The sequence below is a fragment of the Mustela putorius genome, unplaced genomic scaffold, assembly GCF_011764305.1.
Source record: "Mustela putorius furo isolate JIRA1106 unplaced genomic scaffold, ASM1176430v1.1 tig00000095_pilon_pilon_pilon, whole genome shotgun sequence".
In the NCBI taxonomy this organism is placed as follows: domain Eukaryota; kingdom Metazoa; phylum Chordata; class Mammalia; order Carnivora; family Mustelidae; genus Mustela; species Mustela putorius.
In genome coordinates, this window is record NW_025421280.1 from 27,093,068 (window position 1) to 27,109,803 (window position 16,736).

General features: G+C 54.3%; 2 protein-coding genes and 1 long non-coding RNA gene across 3 annotated transcripts; 2 read left to right on the forward strand and 1 right to left on the reverse strand.

Annotated features, from left to right (window-relative positions):
• The first annotated feature begins 1,950 nt into the window (after nt 1-1,950).
• Nucleotides 1,951-5,695, forward strand: LRRC25 (leucine rich repeat containing 25). Its single transcript, XM_013060541.2, has 3 exons — nt 1,951-2,072; nt 2,690-3,483; nt 5,260-5,695. The coding sequence occupies exons 2-3, from the start codon at nt 2,699-2,701 to the stop codon at nt 5,396-5,398; spliced, it is 924 nt and encodes a 307-aa protein (XP_012915995.1). The 5' UTR covers nt 1,951-2,072; nt 2,690-2,698; the 3' UTR covers nt 5,399-5,695.
• A 3,332-nt stretch (nt 5,696-9,027) lies between these two features.
• On the reverse strand, nt 9,028-11,789 carry GDF15 (growth differentiation factor 15). The gene is made up of 2 exons (XM_004760947.3): nt 11,462-11,789; nt 9,028-9,940 (listed from the first exon to the last, which is right to left on the reverse strand). Exons 1-2 carry the CDS (start codon nt 11,703-11,705, stop codon nt 9,297-9,299), a joined length of 888 nt encoding a protein of 295 aa, XP_004761004.1. The 5' UTR covers nt 11,706-11,789; the 3' UTR covers nt 9,028-9,296.
• Nucleotides 9,626-12,265, forward strand: LOC106006617. Its single transcript, XR_001180812.2, has 3 exons — nt 9,626-9,706; nt 10,894-10,996; nt 12,150-12,265. It is a non-coding gene; the product is annotated as an uncharacterized LOC106006617 (long non-coding RNA).
• Nucleotides 12,266-16,736: the final 4,471 nt, after the last annotated feature.

Below are 16,736 nucleotides of genomic sequence, written 5' to 3' on the forward strand. Positions count from 1 at the left end.
ATTTGCCTGTTCTGGATGTTTCCTATCAATGGAGTCACAGGCTATGTGGTCTTTTGTGTCTGGCTTCTCTCGCTCAGTGTTGTTTTCAAAGTTCATCCATGATGTAGCGCGTGTAAGGGCTTCGTCCCTTTCTATGGCTGAGTAACATTACACTGTATGTCCATTTACTGCTGCCCTTGTTGCTTTGTAAACATCAAGTTATTCAGGAGTGTCCCAGAACTGGGCTGCTGGGTCAGCAGGCACAAGTGTTTGTAACTCTGGTGGCCTGTGTCATTGTGCCTTCCACTGGGACAGGGCCCCAGATGCTCCTGCAGCAGGGCACGGGGCTGCCACTGTCCCCACAGCCCCTCTAGCACCAAACATTATCACGCTTTTGAAGTTTTACCAATCTAAAGGGGAAAAACACACACAGTACCCCAGAGTCGTGCTTTGTAATTTTTCTGTGCGGAGTGTGTACCTTTGGGTGTGTTGGATCAAAGATTTGCAGCTTTCTATAAAGTCTCAGTTCAAAACCTTTGGTGAATTCCTCTGAGCTCGAAGATGTAGAGGGGCAGAGTTTGAGGAGAGGGGAAATCGTGGGGGAGTGGACTTCCACTTCCCACAGTCAGGGAGAAGGCTCTAGCATTTATCCCATTTTACAGATGTGGAAACTGAGGCACAGAGTGGTTGAAGTTGCATTGTGAGCCAGGGTCCAGGATGGATTTGAACCTGGTGGGCCTGATGTCAGGACCTCGGTGAGGCTGAGACCCTCTCTAGGCCCTTAATCTCCTCCTTAATCTACTTTTTTTTTTTTTTAAGATTTTATTTATTTATTTGACAGAGAGAAATCACAAGTAGACTGAGAGGCAGACAGAGAGAGAGAGAGAGGGAAGCAGGCTCCCTGCTGAGCAGAGAGCCCGATGCGGGACTCGATCCCAGGACCCTGAGATCATGACCTGAGCCGAAGGCAGCGGCTTAACCCACTGAGCCACCCAGGCGCCCCTTAATCTACTTTTGTTACTACTGCTTAGGTCTGATTCAGGCCCCCCTCCTCCTCTGGGACTCTGGCTTCCTCCCCAGGTTCCCCATCTCTAGACACCAAGCTCACTCCAGAGGAATCTTACAACACAGTACCCCTCCACTGCTCACACATCTTCCTTGGCTCCCCATGGCCCTGGAAATAACATCCCAGTCTTCAGCCTGGCTTCTGAGGCCAGCATTGCCCACCCCCTGCCCACACCACCATCTCATCCTCTTAACCCGGCCACTCCAGCCACTCCACTCCTCAACACACAGTTCCAGGGGCCTGCTCTCTCAAGCTGTGGGGGGGCTTTGCTCCTGTTGTACTTCTGCCTGGAATCTTCCTTGCATTTGTTTCTGTCAGCTACTGTGTGACTCATCCTCCAAGCCCCAGACTCAACCGTCTCGTTCCCCAGGGCACCCTCCTCACAGCCCCCTCCAGCATGGAGGCATCCCTGTACCAGAACAGAAGCTCTGAGGCTGTGGGGGAGGCTAGTAGCTTGGAGAGTCAAAGGCAGGTTTTAGGAATCCTTAGCAAAACCCCACTCACGTGTTGATGCCCCAATTCTAATGCTTCCTCCTCCAGGAAGCCTTCCAGGACTCTGTCCCTCTCTCGGACCTGATTGACACCACTGGACAGGGTGTGTCTGGTGTGTGTCTAGCTCTGTCCGCTCGGAGGACTGGGTGCTCCCGCAGAACCTGGCCGTAGAGGCCTTTTGGAAGTCAGCCTGGGTGATTGTAGAATGAACACAGAATGTACGGGCTGGGCGTCAACTGAGCTGACACCAGGAAGCGAGTTGATGAGGTAGCAGTCGGTTGGTTGGGGTATTAATGGGGGACATTTAGTCACTGGGTTCCAGCAAAAGAGAAGCAGGTCGCCCCTCCCCCTCCCGTGAGAATCCTGGGCCTCAGGCCTTGCAGGGGGGCGGGTCTCAGTGTCTTCATTCTTCCCCTCAGCATTGCACCCGGACACCAGTTCCTCTTCCCTGAGTCGCTGGGTGCAGATCCTGAGGAGAACCCCGGACCACTGCGGATCCGCGGAGGGTGCCGACCACTTCGGCCCCCACGTCCAGGTGAGCCACCACGCAGCCCCTCCCGCCCCAGATCCTTCCAGCACCGCCGAGGCAAGAGCGTGGCAGTGGGACCAGAACGAACGCGCTAGAACTTGGGTCCGGGAAGGGACCTCAAGCCAGACTGGAGGGGCTTCCTTACGGCAGCCCCGTCCAACCCCAGCCCGAGACTCCCAGCACCCCGCAGTTTTCTGTGAAACAATTAGCGCGGCCCCCTGCAGGCCGTTTCCGGGGCAACCTCTTATTTTGCATATGGTCCCGTCTTGACCAATGAGGGCGCCTGAAATATTCGTGATGGGGGGTGGGGGGGAAGGGGAGACTTAACCAGAAGGGATTCCAATGGGAGAAGGGGAGGGGCTGACTGGACCGGGTTTTCCTGCTTTCCAGCACCATCAGGCACCGGGATTACGTACCCATTCCCCAGAGGGGGCGACTGAGGCCAGAGGCTAGAGCCAACCAGAGGGGCGCCAAGCGAGGGCCCGCGTTTTACCATTTCAGAAACAGCCTGGGCCACTCTGAGATGATAGTAATAACAATAAGAATAATAATAAAACACAGGCGGTGAGGGTGAGGTGACCACAGGCTAAGGTCCGGGCCTTGATTCTGGTGTCTCTGCCTAGGTTGCTTGAATGGGGGGCTCCCTGGCGTGGATGCTGTTGTTGCCACTGCTCCTGCAGGATCCAGGCAGCCAAGCATTTTCCTGCAACGTGTCGTCTGGGAACATGGACTGGAACACAGAGTTCAAAGACACATGCCTGAATTTCAGTGGCCAAGGCCTCAGACTGCCCCAGAACCAGTCTCTGCAGGCCAGGAGCCTGCTCCACCTTATCCTGTCTGGGAATGGTCTTCGAGAGCTACCACCGCTCTTCTTTAAACTGCTGGGAAACCTGAGTGTCCTCGATGTGACGAACAACCCACTGGAACGCGTGGATGGGGAGCTGGCCCTGCGCTGTACGCTTGACCTGAAGGCTGACTGCAGCTGTGTCCTAGTATCCTGGCACCAGATCCGACAGGACAACTGCTCTGGCTGGCTACCTCTCCAGTGCTGGGACACAGCTACTGGTGGCTGGCACAATGTCTCCTCCTTCCTGGAGGCTGGCTGTCCCCCTGGCCTATCCTTATCGGTCATCGGGGCACTGGTGGCCAGTGGGAGCCTGCTCCTGGGGCTCGCCATTGCTGGCCTAGTGCTGGCCTGGAGACTCTGGGGCCGTGGGAGGATCAGTAAACGGGACGTGAACAAAACAAGGGCTGCTCAGGATGGTTCTCGGTCTGGCTCTGGCAAGCAGCCGAGATACAGTAGCCGGGGCCTCAGCCCTAAGCCCCCAGCAGCAGCCGTGCCCAGACCCTGCACCCCCGACTATGAGAATGTGTTCGTGGGCCAGCCAGCTGCCGGGCACCAGTGGGCCGAACATGGGTGAGTGATTCAGATCTGTGAACCAGATGGCCGGGGTTCAAATCCTGGTGCCACCTCTTGTAAGCCAGTCGATTTACCTCAGTGCCTCCGTTTTCTCATCTGTAAAATGGGGATAATAACAGCCCCCACCTAATAGAGTTGGGATAAGAATTAAGCGAGTTCTTGTATATGAGACAAGTTTCCTCCTTCGTGACCTGCAAACTTGAGTTTCTGGTGGCCAAGGATGGGGAGAGAGGAAGCAAGTGTTCTAGGCAGAGTAGGGGCTTTGCAGAAGTAGTCGGTGGCCTGGGCTTAGATCCTGTGTGACCCAGGGCTATCTCTGAGCCTCTCTTTCAGTCTCTGTAAAATGGGGACAGCTCCCCTTTCCACATATCCCTTTGACACTAGAGAGGCTCAGAAAGCTGTGTCCTTCTCTCCCCCACAAAGCCCTGATACCTCCAGACTTGGCTGGACTTAGCTGGATGGGTTCAGCTTTTCCAGGTTGGGTGAGGGAATGAAAGGAGTTGCTGCAGGAGGCAGCCCCCACAGGGGTGAAGGCCTGGAGGTGGGAGAGAATGGAGACTCTTCTGTGAATCAGTTTGAGAAGGCAAGACCTGAGAGCTGAGGCTAGAGGGGCCTGGGAGAATCCAGGCAGGAATGGAACAGAGTCATGGATGGGTGTGAGTAGGGGAATCCACAAAGTGGGGAGGCTGGTGGGAAGCTGTGGGTGAGAAATGAGAGGATATGCAAAGCAGATGCAAATAGGGCTCAAAGGCAGAAGTGGCCTGGAGGAGGGAGTCCTATACACTCATCTCCCTAAGGTGTCTTGGGCTGTGATGCTCACTTCTGCCTCAATGTCACCAAAGCCTCAGGATCAGTCTCCACCAAAGGCATTGTTTAGAACGGGATCTGTCATTCTCACCCTAGTTGTATCAATGGAGGCTCTGGGAGGCAGGGGAGTGACTGGCCCAAGATCATAGCAAATGTGAGGCAAATGTGAGTTTGATTTCTATTCTTATCTGTGGACAAGCTTTTATGTGTTTGGGTTGGTTTTTTTCTTAAAAGATGAGTAGTTGATGGGTATCAGCTACCCAACAGAGAATAGAGTTAAAATGTTCTAGAAGCAGGAGAGTTTTTTGGGGGGGGGGGCTGGAGGGGTTAAGAGGATGTTCTTCTCTGCCATATACAGTTAGACATCACTAAGAAGCTATCTTCTCCTACACCAGTTCTATGGATTCAGAAACTAAGACTCCAATTTGTTTTTGTATTGAGGTGACAAAGTGTCTTGTTTCAGAGAATCTAATGAAAACAACTCCCAGCTGAAAGGGCACTGGTTTGGCCCTAGCCACTGTGTCCATGTCTTTGGTGTGACCAGAGCTTCTGATTTTTGAAAAGGAAACTGAAAAATTAGAGTTAAGATTAAAAAAAGAAAAAAATCTAGACTTCAATGTAAAAAGTGAGCAACTATCTCAACTTTAAGGAAGGAAACAATTTGACCATGGGCTTGAGGTCCTCGGACCAGAGCATTACAATGCTGAATCCATGGAATCTTCCATGGATTCCATTTGTGATGGGGGGTAGGGGGGAAGGGGAGACAACCAGAAGGGACTGAATCCCTGGCCCCCACCTCTTCTCCTCAGACAAAGTTGGGAGGCTGGGAGAATACTGCCGTGTGCCTCAGTTTCCTCCTATGTAAATACTAGGAGGGGACTCAGGCGCCCAGAGCTTTCTTTGCCTCTCAAAGCTGACGTACCTACCCCTAAGAGCCCCACTCCTCCTGTCTATCCGTCTCCCCAGGGCTCATCCATCAGAGGATAGCGACTTCTACATGAACTACGAGGGCCCGGACCATGCCTCCCAGCCTGTCTACTGCAACCTGCAGTCATTGCGCAAGACCCCGCTGGATGAGGAGGAGTATGTGATCCCTGGGCGCTAAGCCTCTGATGCCCTGAACTCCAGCCTGCTGCCTTCTATGTGACTTCGGGGCATTCTGACTCTTCCCTGGCCTCAGTCTTCCCACCTGAGGAATGGGGACAGGGAAGGACCGTCGCTGAGGCCCCAGGGAGGTTCTTCAGCTCCCTCTCCAGCCCCTGCTCTGCTTCTCAGCTCCCTAAGCTGCTGGAAGGGGAAGAGGAGAGGCTCCGGTATGGCGACAGGAGGGGTCAGTTCGTGAACTCTGTCATCACCCTTGGTGTGCAGACTGAGCTTAATAAATGCCGTAGGGCTCACAAAGCTGCTGGCTCAGGGCAAGTGGGTTCTTTGAGGTGGGGATTCCCTAAGCTCCCCAAACCAGATTCTCTGAGAGATTCCCGAATTGTTCCCCACTCTTGGTCCGTCCCCTCTGTCCCTTTCAGGCCCTGTTCCCAGCCATTTGGTACCCCGGCTCAGCTCCCAGGGCAGCCCACACCAGCCCAAGGGATCATTATAACTTATGCATGGGACTGTGCCCTTCCCCTGCTCACACACCCTCCGTGGCTCCCCATTATCCTCCCCCAGGACTTCAGCCTAGTGGTTGAGGCCTGCGTAATTCTGCCCTACTCACCTCACTATCACTACCCTCTTCTGTTCTTCTGGTCTAGGCCTCCTCACCACCCAGCCCACCTCACTCCTGAAATTTCCATTTGCCCATGCCATTCCTTTTGCCCAGAATGCCATCTCCTTCCATTTTTTTCTCACTCTTAAACATCTTTTATTTTTTTTAAAGATTTTATTTATTTGACAGAGAGATCACAGGTAGATAGAGAGGCAGGCAGAGAGAGAGAGAGAGAGAGAGAAGCAGGCTCCCTGCTGAGCAGAGAGCCCGATGCGGGATTCGATCCCAGGACCCTGAGATCATGACCTGAACCCACTGAGCCACCCAGGCGCCCCTCACTCTTAAACATCTTAATACAGATGCAGAACCCTGGTCTGAGTGTCAGAAGGCATGGGTCCAAGTCTGGACTCTGCCACTAACAGGCCCTTAGTTTCCCCATCTGTACAACAAGGCAACTAGTCGCTGTAGCTGCTTTAGCTTAATAAGCTGAGATGTCTTAACTCATCCTTCAAGGCCAGGTTCAATGCCACTCTACTGAGGCCTTTCTCGGTTCCTCCTCAGGCAGAGTTAATCACTCCCAGAGCTCTGTGTATTTCAGGACTTTTTTCCAAACTTGTGCCTCAGCTGGGTTTCCTGTCAGGGGCTCCCAGCCTGGCTCCTGTCAATCCTCCAGTATAGGCGAGACAGCTGGACACAGACACCCTCGGTCCTGAAAGGTTAAGCCTGGGCTGGAGGGAGGGATGGGGCCAAGGGCTCCAGAGGGAGACAAACGAAAGAGTTTGGAAACGGCTGTGCATAAGAAGGAAACATGGAGTGGGTTTTGAAGGATGTGTAAGTGTTTGAGAAGTGGAGAGGACACGAATACTGGGCAGGGGGACCAGCTTGGTAAATTGCAACTAGAGATACGAATATGCACACAGGTATTACAATGTTCAGCAAAGGCAACAGCTGATATTTGGGGAGATGCTTACAGGGCATCTGTTAGCTTTGGGGGACCCTGGAATTGAGCTTAATTTTGAGCCTTTCTTGGGTTCCCCAGAACTTGGGAATGATCTGAGGTGGGAGAGGGAACCTGTAAGGGTCTTTAGCTTCCTTGAACCCCTGCATCCCCACCCTAGACACTGTTCTAATGCCCACTATTGTCCCTGATCATTTGCCTTCTTCACCTCCAGGGTAAATCAGATCCCAGCCCTCCCCAGCTCCCAACCCTTCACATCTACCCTTGGTTCTTCAAACACACCCACACCCCTCACCACCACCGGTGGATTCTGGCCCCCACCCACCCCACTGGCCCCATCTTCAACAGTTTTGCCTCTGAACACTGAACTCATTTCCACCCCAGGGCCTTTGCACCTGCTGTTCTGACTTCCACAAATGCCCATTCCCCACCTGTCCCCCGAGTCCTGTTCTTCCTCCAGGTCTCGGTTCAGATGACCCCCCCCCCCCATCTACAGCACCTCTTCACTCATTAATGCATTCCCCAGGTTGACTCCTCAGCACAATTCCTACCACAATCCACCACCTTCTTAGTATTTCTCTTTGTACTCACTTGTCTTCCTCACTCAACTGGCTCAGATGGAATGCTTTTGCCTGTCTTGTTCCTCCTGTGTCCTGAGTGGCCTAGTCAAGGTCTGGCACAAAGCTGTCATTTGCTAAATACATTCAGGGGTACTTACATTCAGGTCTGCCTCTGGGTGGCAGCATTCACAGGCTACACACCTCACTCACTGCTGCAAGCAGGTCCCCCAGGCCCCATAACCTTTCCCTTCGGAGATTCTCAGGGTGGACAGGCAGGTGGCTGTGGGGAGGGGGCGGACCTGGCACATCTCGGGGATTCCAAGATCCTAAGCAGAAAGACTAGATAAAATGGGAGATGCCATGTGCATGAAAATGTTCTTCACAACATATCTATTTCCTCCCTTTATTTTTTTTTTTCTTTTTTAACTGATTGCTTGGAGTTACTTTTCCAGTTGGTGCAGGGCACCCAGTTATGGGGTGTCAGGAGAGCATGCATGTGTCTTGGATAGTGAAGAGTGGGGTTCTCTCAACTTCCTTTTTGGTGTTTTGCTGTTTTGATATTAAAAAAAAAAAGAAGAAAAAAAAAACTGCTTCTGCTTGCTGCAGCCGGCCTTGTCTGGGGGAGGGGAGGTGAAGAGAGGGGAAGGGCTCTGATGAGCCCAGCGCTGCCTGAGGCCTGGTGGCTCGGGGTGGCCACAGGACTGGGGTGGGGAGTTGGCTTTGCCAGGCTGGCCACGGAGCTGCTTCCTCATGGCTTCCAGAACCAAGTCACAGGTGATTCTGTTTCTGGAGGCCTGGAGAGATCCTGAGAGTTCTGGGGACTCTAACACTGAAGCCATGTATGGGAGAGAGGACTTCCTGAAAAAGAAGCTCGCCCACCAGTGACCCGGGTCAGCTCTGGGGAGACCAGGGTGCTGAGGGATGGCTTCCCCAGGGTACTCTGCACTTCCGCGTGAGCTGTTGCTGAAAATGGATCACAGATAGCGCTGGTAATGACCATGGGTGGTGACCAGTGAGCAGCTAGAGGGGATGGCTGCCATGCTGTCGCTTGTGGACTGGTGCAAACCAAGCACAGGCAGAGCCCCATAACTCCCAGCTGTCCTAGCTGCACAGGCGGTGCCCCCCACACCACCCTTGCTCTTTTTAAATGAAAGAATAGAGGTACCATTAACATGGAGGGAGATGCCCCAAATAGAAGTGATGGGACTCTTCTGGGTTGGAGGCAACATCACACACGATACACTTGGCTGCAGATGGACATGACTCGGGCTGCCTGTGTTTGGAAAGGTGACTCCAATGCAGAGAGAGGCAGAAGGACAGTAAGAGACAGGTGCCCTGTAAGAACTGAGGCCAGGGAAGAACGCCTAGGTGGCTCAGTGGATTAAGCTCTACCTTCAGCTTGGGTCATAGTCTCAGGGTCCTGGAATCGAGCCCCCAATAGGGCTCTAAGAACTGAGGCCAGGGAGGGGAAGATTCCTCCCAAGGTCACCAGCTCCATCCTGGACACCACGGGGTTCAGGTCAAACACCTTCACTTTTATTACCACAGTTTTAAATAAGTGCACACCGTCAGACTAGCCCTCCCCAGCCCTCCAGTCCCCACAGAGAGCATCCCAATAAATTAATAATAAATACAAACTTATAAATACAGAGGTGTGGGAAGGGGGGGTTGACAGCAGAGGTGGGAAATCGGGTATCTCAGGTCCCACAAACCCATTCGACAGACAAGGATCTCTGAGGTCGCTTCCATTGCTCACGAGCCGTAAGTAAAAGACCAGCACCGCTCATACACAGTGGCAGTCCTTGGCTACGAGATCGTCGAAGGGCGTAAGCGACACGCGACCGTCGCTGTCTTGGTGCAGGAGCACCACCGGCTCATAGCTTGCGGGCACGCAGCATGGCGCAGGCGCGGCGTCGGGATTCAGGCCGTGCAGGCGCGCCTGCATCTGCGCGTGCGTGTTAGCCGACCGGAACTGGCTTGGGCACGCGCCAATACACATGCGCACGTCTAGCTCGCGAGGCGCCACCACCCAGTTGGCCCAACCCAAGTCCTCGAGCGACGCGCGCAGGCTTTGCAGGCGGCAACAGCGTCCCTCCCCGAGGGGGCAACCGTCTCCGGCGTGCGCATGCGCGTCGCGGCGCCCCCTGGCCGCGCTTGGCCGCCAATGCAGCTCAAGCTGGGGACGTGCGGAAGGTAACGTTGCTCGCAACCGGTTCAACCGAGGCAGCAGTCGTAGGTGTAGTGCGGAGGCCCTGGAACCTCCAAGGCTGAGCTGACGTTGCAGCGGCCGAGTCACGTCCCACGAGCTGGGCTCCATCGGCGACAGCCTGAGCAGCGCCTGATGCAGGCGGGAGGTTGCGGGGAGCCCCTCGGTCAGGTCCGCCAGGGCGATGCGCAGGTGCAGGTGGCCGCCCGGTCCCAGTCGCACTGAGGAAGAGAGGAAAGCCAGTCAACCACGGGCCTACTGTGCGCCAGGCGCGGAGTGCCCATTTCCTCCCACGCGCCAGGCAGCATCCCACCTCAGGGCCTTTGCACAAGCTGCTTCCTCCTCCAAGCACACTATTCCCCTGACTGTCAGCATGGCAGGCTACATATCCCCCCAGCCTGCCTAAAATAGGCACTGCCTTATTTTCTTTTATTTCATTGTGTATCATTTCATCTCCCCTCCTGAATCCCCTCAGGGATTTCTGTTTGCCTGGTTACCATCATGTCTGGCATACAGTAGGTATTTAGAAAATACTTGATGAAATTAGGACACCTAGGTGGCTCAGTCGGCTAAACCTCTGCCTTTAGCTCCCAGGGTCCTCGGATGGAGCCCCATGTCAGGCTTCCTGCTCAGCTGGGAGACTGCTTCTCCATCTCCCTCTGCCCCTCCCTAGCCCTGCTTGTGCTCTTTCTCTCTCTCTCTCAAATAAATAAAACTAAAAAGAACAAACAAACAAACAAACAAATAAACAAACAAAGGCTTGCAGGATTAATGTCTACATGATATTTAGAGGGACTAAAATCCAAACACTGGTTCTGCCTCTTGTGGCAGTCAAAAACATTTCACTGAAGGCCTACTAAGTGCTGGGGTTAGCTACTTTGTTTTCAACGCTGTGCGTCTTGGTTTCCATATCTGAAAATGAAGGATATCTGGATCCCCAGGATTCTCAGGGCCCTAGGCTGGTGCAGGTGTTGGAGATACTTCGGGGACTAGGGTTTGAGGGCCCTGGACTCACTAGGCTCAGAAAGGACAAGAAGAAGATTACCTGGAGTCTCATAGCTCTAGTAGGATTAGGGTGCGATAGTAACGCTCCCTTCTGGCCTGACACTCCTCCCCTAACCCCTCCCACTTTCTAGCATAACCCAGATCTCCTTCTGCTCTCTCTTCCCCCTAGATCCTCTGTGGATGGCGAGAGAATATCTCCTCCCTCTCTAAGGCACATGCCACATGCGACTTGAGCGATGCCGTGTCAAGGGATTGCGTCAGATCTGGAACAAGTACAGGCACATTCCATCTACCCCTGGGCTGTGCTGCTCTCCTCTGCTCCCCCCACCCCTTTTGTCCACTCTGCTGGCTCCCCTGCACCCACTCTCCTGGATTGTACGCCCTCCCCCAACCCTCACATCCAAGGATAAGTCCCCCCCCACACACACACACACCCTGCCGCCAGACTTTGTCTCAGGGCATTCCAGTCTCTGTGGGATTTCAGAAGCATCCCTGGCTTCTCTGAGCCTCAGTTTCCCCATCTGCAATCTGTAACATCTCACTTTGGCCAAGCCTCACCTTGTCTTGGCATAAACCAGGCCACCAGCCTCCCGTCAGCCCCAACGGGAGCTGTTCTTGTCTGTTTCACAGATGGGGAAACTGAGGCTCGGTGGCAGGCCTGGGCCCCTAGGACTCAGAACCACTGGTTAGATGATGGTAGCTGCCTAGGGGACAGAGGTCTCTTAGATTTCACTCACGCTTTGGAGTGAGTATCCGGACTGGAGCTGTAAGGTTGAGGTCAGAGTTTGAATCACCCCAGCTTTGGTTCAACCGCAGCCTGGTCTGCAGGTGTTCGTAGTGTTTCCGAAACTCCTGGGCTCTGGAGATGTCCATACTGGAGTGTGCGTCTGAGGGTCCTGGAAAGGCTGGGAGGCGCTCCTGGGCCAGAGACAGGGCACCTCCCGAAGGCAGCCATGAGAACATCAGCAGCACTGGCAGCATGGGTGAGGAGTGTGGTGCCCTTGTCCAGCTGTGCCGAGCTAGCTGAGCTCTGAACTGAGACACCGGACGCTGCTGGACTGGCCTTTATAACCCCCGGACTTTGTCCGCCCCCGCCTGCCTGGTCCCTTCCGCCCTGGGTGCAGAGTAAACACTCCGGGGACCATAGTTGGCGGAGTCTTGGGCTGCTTTTCAGGGGGAGGCCCTTCTGGGGGGATTTCTCCTGGAGAAGCAGGGGTACCCTCCCCCTAGAAGCCTCTCTGAACCTCAGTATCCTCTTCGATGAGATAGGGACTTCCAGCTTGGTGGGCTGGTGGAAAGAATGCTTTTGTGAAAAAAAAAAAAAAAAAGACTTAATTAGCTACCAACTATATGCTAAATTCCACAGCAGCACCTTAAGTGGTGGTGTTCTCCCTCATGGGATTCTTGCTCTCCCTTCTTGGTTAGGACCAAAGACTGAAGATGTTGAAAAACAAAGGAAGCAGAGGAGAAAGGGACAGGAAGAGCCAGAAAATACAACCTAAATCAAGTCAGTCCTCTCCATCCTGTCTCCGTTTCTTCATCTGGAAAATGAGAACTGAGACTTTCAAGTTCAAATGAGGTAGAAGGGACAGGGCCAGATACATAGGAGGTATGTAGTTAACTGGGTGTGTTTGCAGTCACTCATCCTTAGCTGGAACTCCAGCTAAGTTAAGTTAGAACTTAACTTAGGGGAACTCCTACTTGCTCCTCAAAACCCTACTCAAAAAGCCCCTTCTCTGACACTACCTTCCCAGGCTCAGCTGGGTGCTCCCAACCCCTATCCTTTCCCCCAGCCCAGCCTTGACCTCACAGCCCTGGGCATGTCTGTGCTTTGCTCTGTCTGCCCCAGAGTGGAAGGAGGCCCTTAGCCAGAGCTGAAGCTACTCTGCGACCCAGTCTCTTGGCTCTGGGCCCAGAGCAAGTTGGCGGGGAATTGGAGTCGGGGAGGGCTGGTGCGTCAGATCCAGACCCCAGATGGTGGACGGCCAAGGGGTGCCCCAGAAAGACTCAGGTCTTCCCCTCAGAGCCTTCTCCAAGGTTCAGGCCCCCTGGCCTCACCCCTCGTGCCTGCATCTAGCTTCCTGGCCAGAGAGAAGACAGAAAGCTGTGTGAGATAGATGGAGGGGGTGTGTCAAGTGTGATGGAGTGTGCGCAGGTGAGAGACACAAGGATGTGCTGGGGGGCGCACACAGCAAGTCCCCCCTGGGCGAAGAGGGTCAGGCCTTCCCCAACCCCAGAAAGCACCCACTGGGAAGACTCAGTCCCCCCTGAGTCTCAATCTCAGCCTCTGTGAAGTGGCATCATCACCCAGCTATGGGTCCCAATGTCCCCCCACTCCTGGCTCCGTGATGCTCTGGGCCTTCAGGTGCTTTGTAAACACACTGGTTCCCGCCCCGTCACTTCGATCCTGACGGGGGCTGTTGGGAAGGACAGCCTCTTGTCTCACCAGCTTGGCACACACAGTAAGTGCTTAGTAACGGGGCTTGGACCGACCAGACAAGGCCCGGGGCCACTTCACAGCCACACTGCCGTGCCCTCTGCAGAGGCCGGGCCCTGAAGGCAAGCCAGAGTGCTGAGTAATCCGAACTGGTAGGGACAGGTCAGCAAGGGGCACCAGTGGCTGGACCTGACCTAACCTGGGGGTTAGGTGGGGCAAAGGGGGCACTGTCCTAATAGGCATCCTTGCAAGATCAATGGTGGCGAGACGTCAACTTTCCGTAGCCTCTGCCCTCAGACACTGTTAACACACTTTTCCATTACTGAATAAGAGAACCAAACCAAGAGGAGGCAAGGAGGTGCGTAAGGTCGTAGGGGCGAGTCCACGCTGGAGACCTCACATATATCCAACCCCTGGCTGGTCATCTGTTTCCCCGGCATTTCTAAGCCTGGGATAGGATTCTGAAGTTCCCTGTGTCTACGACTGTTTCCCGCCACCCTCCCCCCGCCAATTTCAAAGCCTTGTGAAGAGTTTTCCCTGATCAGGTCCCAACAGATTGGACATTTGTCAGCTCCAGAGAAGCTGGCCTGGGTTGATGTTCTGGCCCACTTCTCCCTGGCCATGACACGCGGGACAAGGGGCATCAACTGGCAGAACCTCAGTTTCCCCATCTGTAAAACGTGGTAACGGCACTCTGTGTCAGGGTTGTAGGGAGAACACACAGGGAGTGAGAGTGTCTGTACAAGCTGTGTGTCACCCTGATCGTGATTCAGATTCCAGTGCCACCCACTTTGCTGTGTGACCATAGGCAAATTACTCAAACTCTCTGTGCATCAGAACAAAGGCCGTGTGTTGTGAGGAAGGAGAACGTTCAGTACAGAACTCTTACCATTCTTAACTCGGTGCACTCATAAGAGCCGCCACAGACTGGGCACCAGGTCGCATACCAAGGACAGGAATCCCACGGTTTCTGGGCCCCCTCTGTCCGCTGCCACTCCCCCTAGGCAGATGCCCCCCCCCCGGCAGATGCCCCTTGGTGGACACTAACCTCTCACAAAGATGCATAAGAAATCACATATTTCAGGGGCACCTGGGTGGCTCAGTGGGTTAAAGCCTCTGCTTTCAGCTCAGGTCATGATCCCAGGGTCCTGGGATCGAGCCCCACATCAAGCTCTCTGCTCAGCAGGGAGCCTGCTTCCTCCTCTCTCTCTCTGCCTGCCTCTCTGCCTACTTGTGATCTCTCTCTGTCAAATAAATAAATAAAATCTTAAAAAAAAAAAGAAATCACATATTTCAGCTGTTTTATTAGCTTTCTGGGGTGTAATTTGGACAAAGCCCACTGGACCCTGGGGTCCCAGTCATGGGGGTTTTGGACAAGGCACTCACAGGAACTCTGGGCCTCAGGGAGAAGGCAACCAGAGGGGCCAGGGGCCAGCCCCTTCCTTGGGCACAGAAGACGCTGTCACCTGCAGCAGGACAGTTTTCCTGAAAGATTTAGGAGCAGCTAGAAACCTGAGATGTTAAGGGAGCCCCAGAAACACAGCAGGTACCTCCAGGGCAGGCCGAAAGTCAACTCTGTTCCCCAAAATCTCCTCTAATGCCCAGGGATACCACCTGCCTTGAGAGCAAAGAGCCCAATTTCAAACCAGCTTTCCCGGGGATTTCCTCAAGACAAAGTATGTGGGCCACGAAAGCCACTTGCTCCGGACCCCACCCCTCAGACGCTTGGGTGACTCCAGCCCAAGCAGTGAGGAGCCACGGCCACCTCCCAGAGCCTGGGGTTGCTTCTCTCTTTCCCATCTCATCCCGTTTCTCTGTGTCCATACGTATGGGGGACGCAGGCACTTCTGTGGGTCTCTGGGCAGCTGAAGGGATGCTTGGTGAGGAGAGGGAGGAAGAGAAATGGATTTGGGGAAGAAGGAACAACTAAAGGCTGGACTGGAGTCCCGCGAGATCTGTGAGGCCTCTACCCTCAGCTTGTGACCGGTGAGCCTCAGTTTCCCTGTCTGTAAAAGGAGATAATGGCAGCCCCTCACACGGTTGGAAGGAGGACTCATAGGCTATGACTGAGTCAGGGGACAACGTGCACTCAGCATCTGTTAGGAATTAAGTTTCAAGTCAAGGCCATTGGCAAGTGCCCTCCTGACCCAAAAGGTTGCCATTCTGACCTGTGGGCTTGGGGCCAAAATGGCAGCATTATGGTCAGGCTAAGAGAAATATCCCAAATGCTTTTTACTCGGTCTTCCTGGTGGCTCCGGCGCTCCAGGGGCCAGCATGGTACACCCAGGTTGGACAAGGAGCTGAGTCCCAGGCTCCCGGCCCTTCAAGGACTATAGGAATCACAGTGGGCTTGGCGCCACTGGAGACAGTGGGAGTAGGGCCTGGATAAAGCAGGATCTCTCATGGGCAGGAGAGATGCTAAGCTGGAGGTTTCCTATGGAGACAGAAAGAGAAACTGGCCACTCGTGGGCCTCCTTATGTGCAGGGCACAGGGTACCAGACCACACAGGATGCCCAGTTTCCAGATTCCTTGGACCCTCAGGATCCCTAGACAGCTCCCCACCCAGGTCTTGAGGACAACTGCAGAGTGGGCCTGTGGTTTTAGGGCCCTTGGCCTAGTTGCTAGGCTACTCTGTCCGAGAGGACAGAGGTTTACTTGGAAATACACAGTCTGGGCGAGACCAAGGTGGGTTCAGAGCCCTTCCTGGAGCCTGACACTTGCCCGATCCCCCAAATCCTCCCCCTACCCCAGGATCCTAGGTAGCCCAGTTCTCCAGGGCACCTTCTGCTGGCAACTTTAGCTGCGTTTGGCCCTCGACTGCCTCCAACCTGGAACCAACCTGACATGCAGATCCCCAGCCAAGGGCAAGAACCATGCCCTCCCAGGGTCGGCCTTTCTGGGTTCCGCAGGTGCTGTGTGCTTTCAGGAGAGTCGCTGGCCCCTCTGGGCTTCTGTTTTCCCATCTGTGATCAGGATGGGGTTATAACAATCCCATGTTGGCCGAGCCCTACCCCATCTGGCCACAGATGAGCCTGCTAGCTCCTTCATCGGTCCCAGTGGAGGATAGAATATTGCTGCCGAGGTCACAACTGGTTCAGCAGTGTGTCTCTAAGACACAGAACCACTGGTTGCATGTGGGGACTGCCCGTAAAGGTCTCTGAGACTTCATCCACACTTCAGGATGCGGCTGGGGTGTGAGTCTTTCAAGTTCTTGGTCAACAGCAGCATAGTCGGGGTGTCCTGGAAGTGTTTCGGCAACTTCTGGAATCTGGGGACATCCAGCCTGAATTGCATCTTGGAGGGTCCTGGGAAGGTCCTGGGCCAGGGATAGGGCATGGCTCCCGTGGTAGCCCCCCAGGGCGTCGGCAGCATCGGGGATCAACGTGATGGTGTTGATTCCTGCCCTGGCATGGCTGTGCTCCTTACTCTCTGAGCTGGGACTGACACTGTAGGACCAAACTTCATAGTCTGAATTTACCCATCCCAGCCCGCCCAGCATCTCCTGCCTGCCCCGGCGTACAGACTAAACTTAGTCAAGCGGTCACAGCGGGGCCTCGTTCCAGGGATGTATTCC

Bases quoted from the DNA above. Each gene is read 5' to 3' on its own strand.
- LRRC25 (XM_013060541.2), top strand. From the start codon at position 2,699: ATGGGGGGCTCCCTGGCGTGGATGCTGTTGTTGCCACTGCTCCTGCAG. The intron at 3,484-5,259 runs GTGAGTGATTCA...CCGTCTCCCCAG, and splicing joins CACCAGTGGGCCGAACATGG to GGCTCATCCATCAGAGGATA.
- GDF15 (XM_004760947.3), bottom strand. From the start codon at position 11,705: ATGCTGCCAGTGCTGCTGATGTTCTCATGGCTGCCTTCGGGAGGTGCC. The intron at 9,941-11,461 runs GTGAGTGAAATC...TCTCTTCCTCAG, and splicing joins CCGGATACTCACTCCAAAGC to TGCGACTGGGACCGGGCGGC.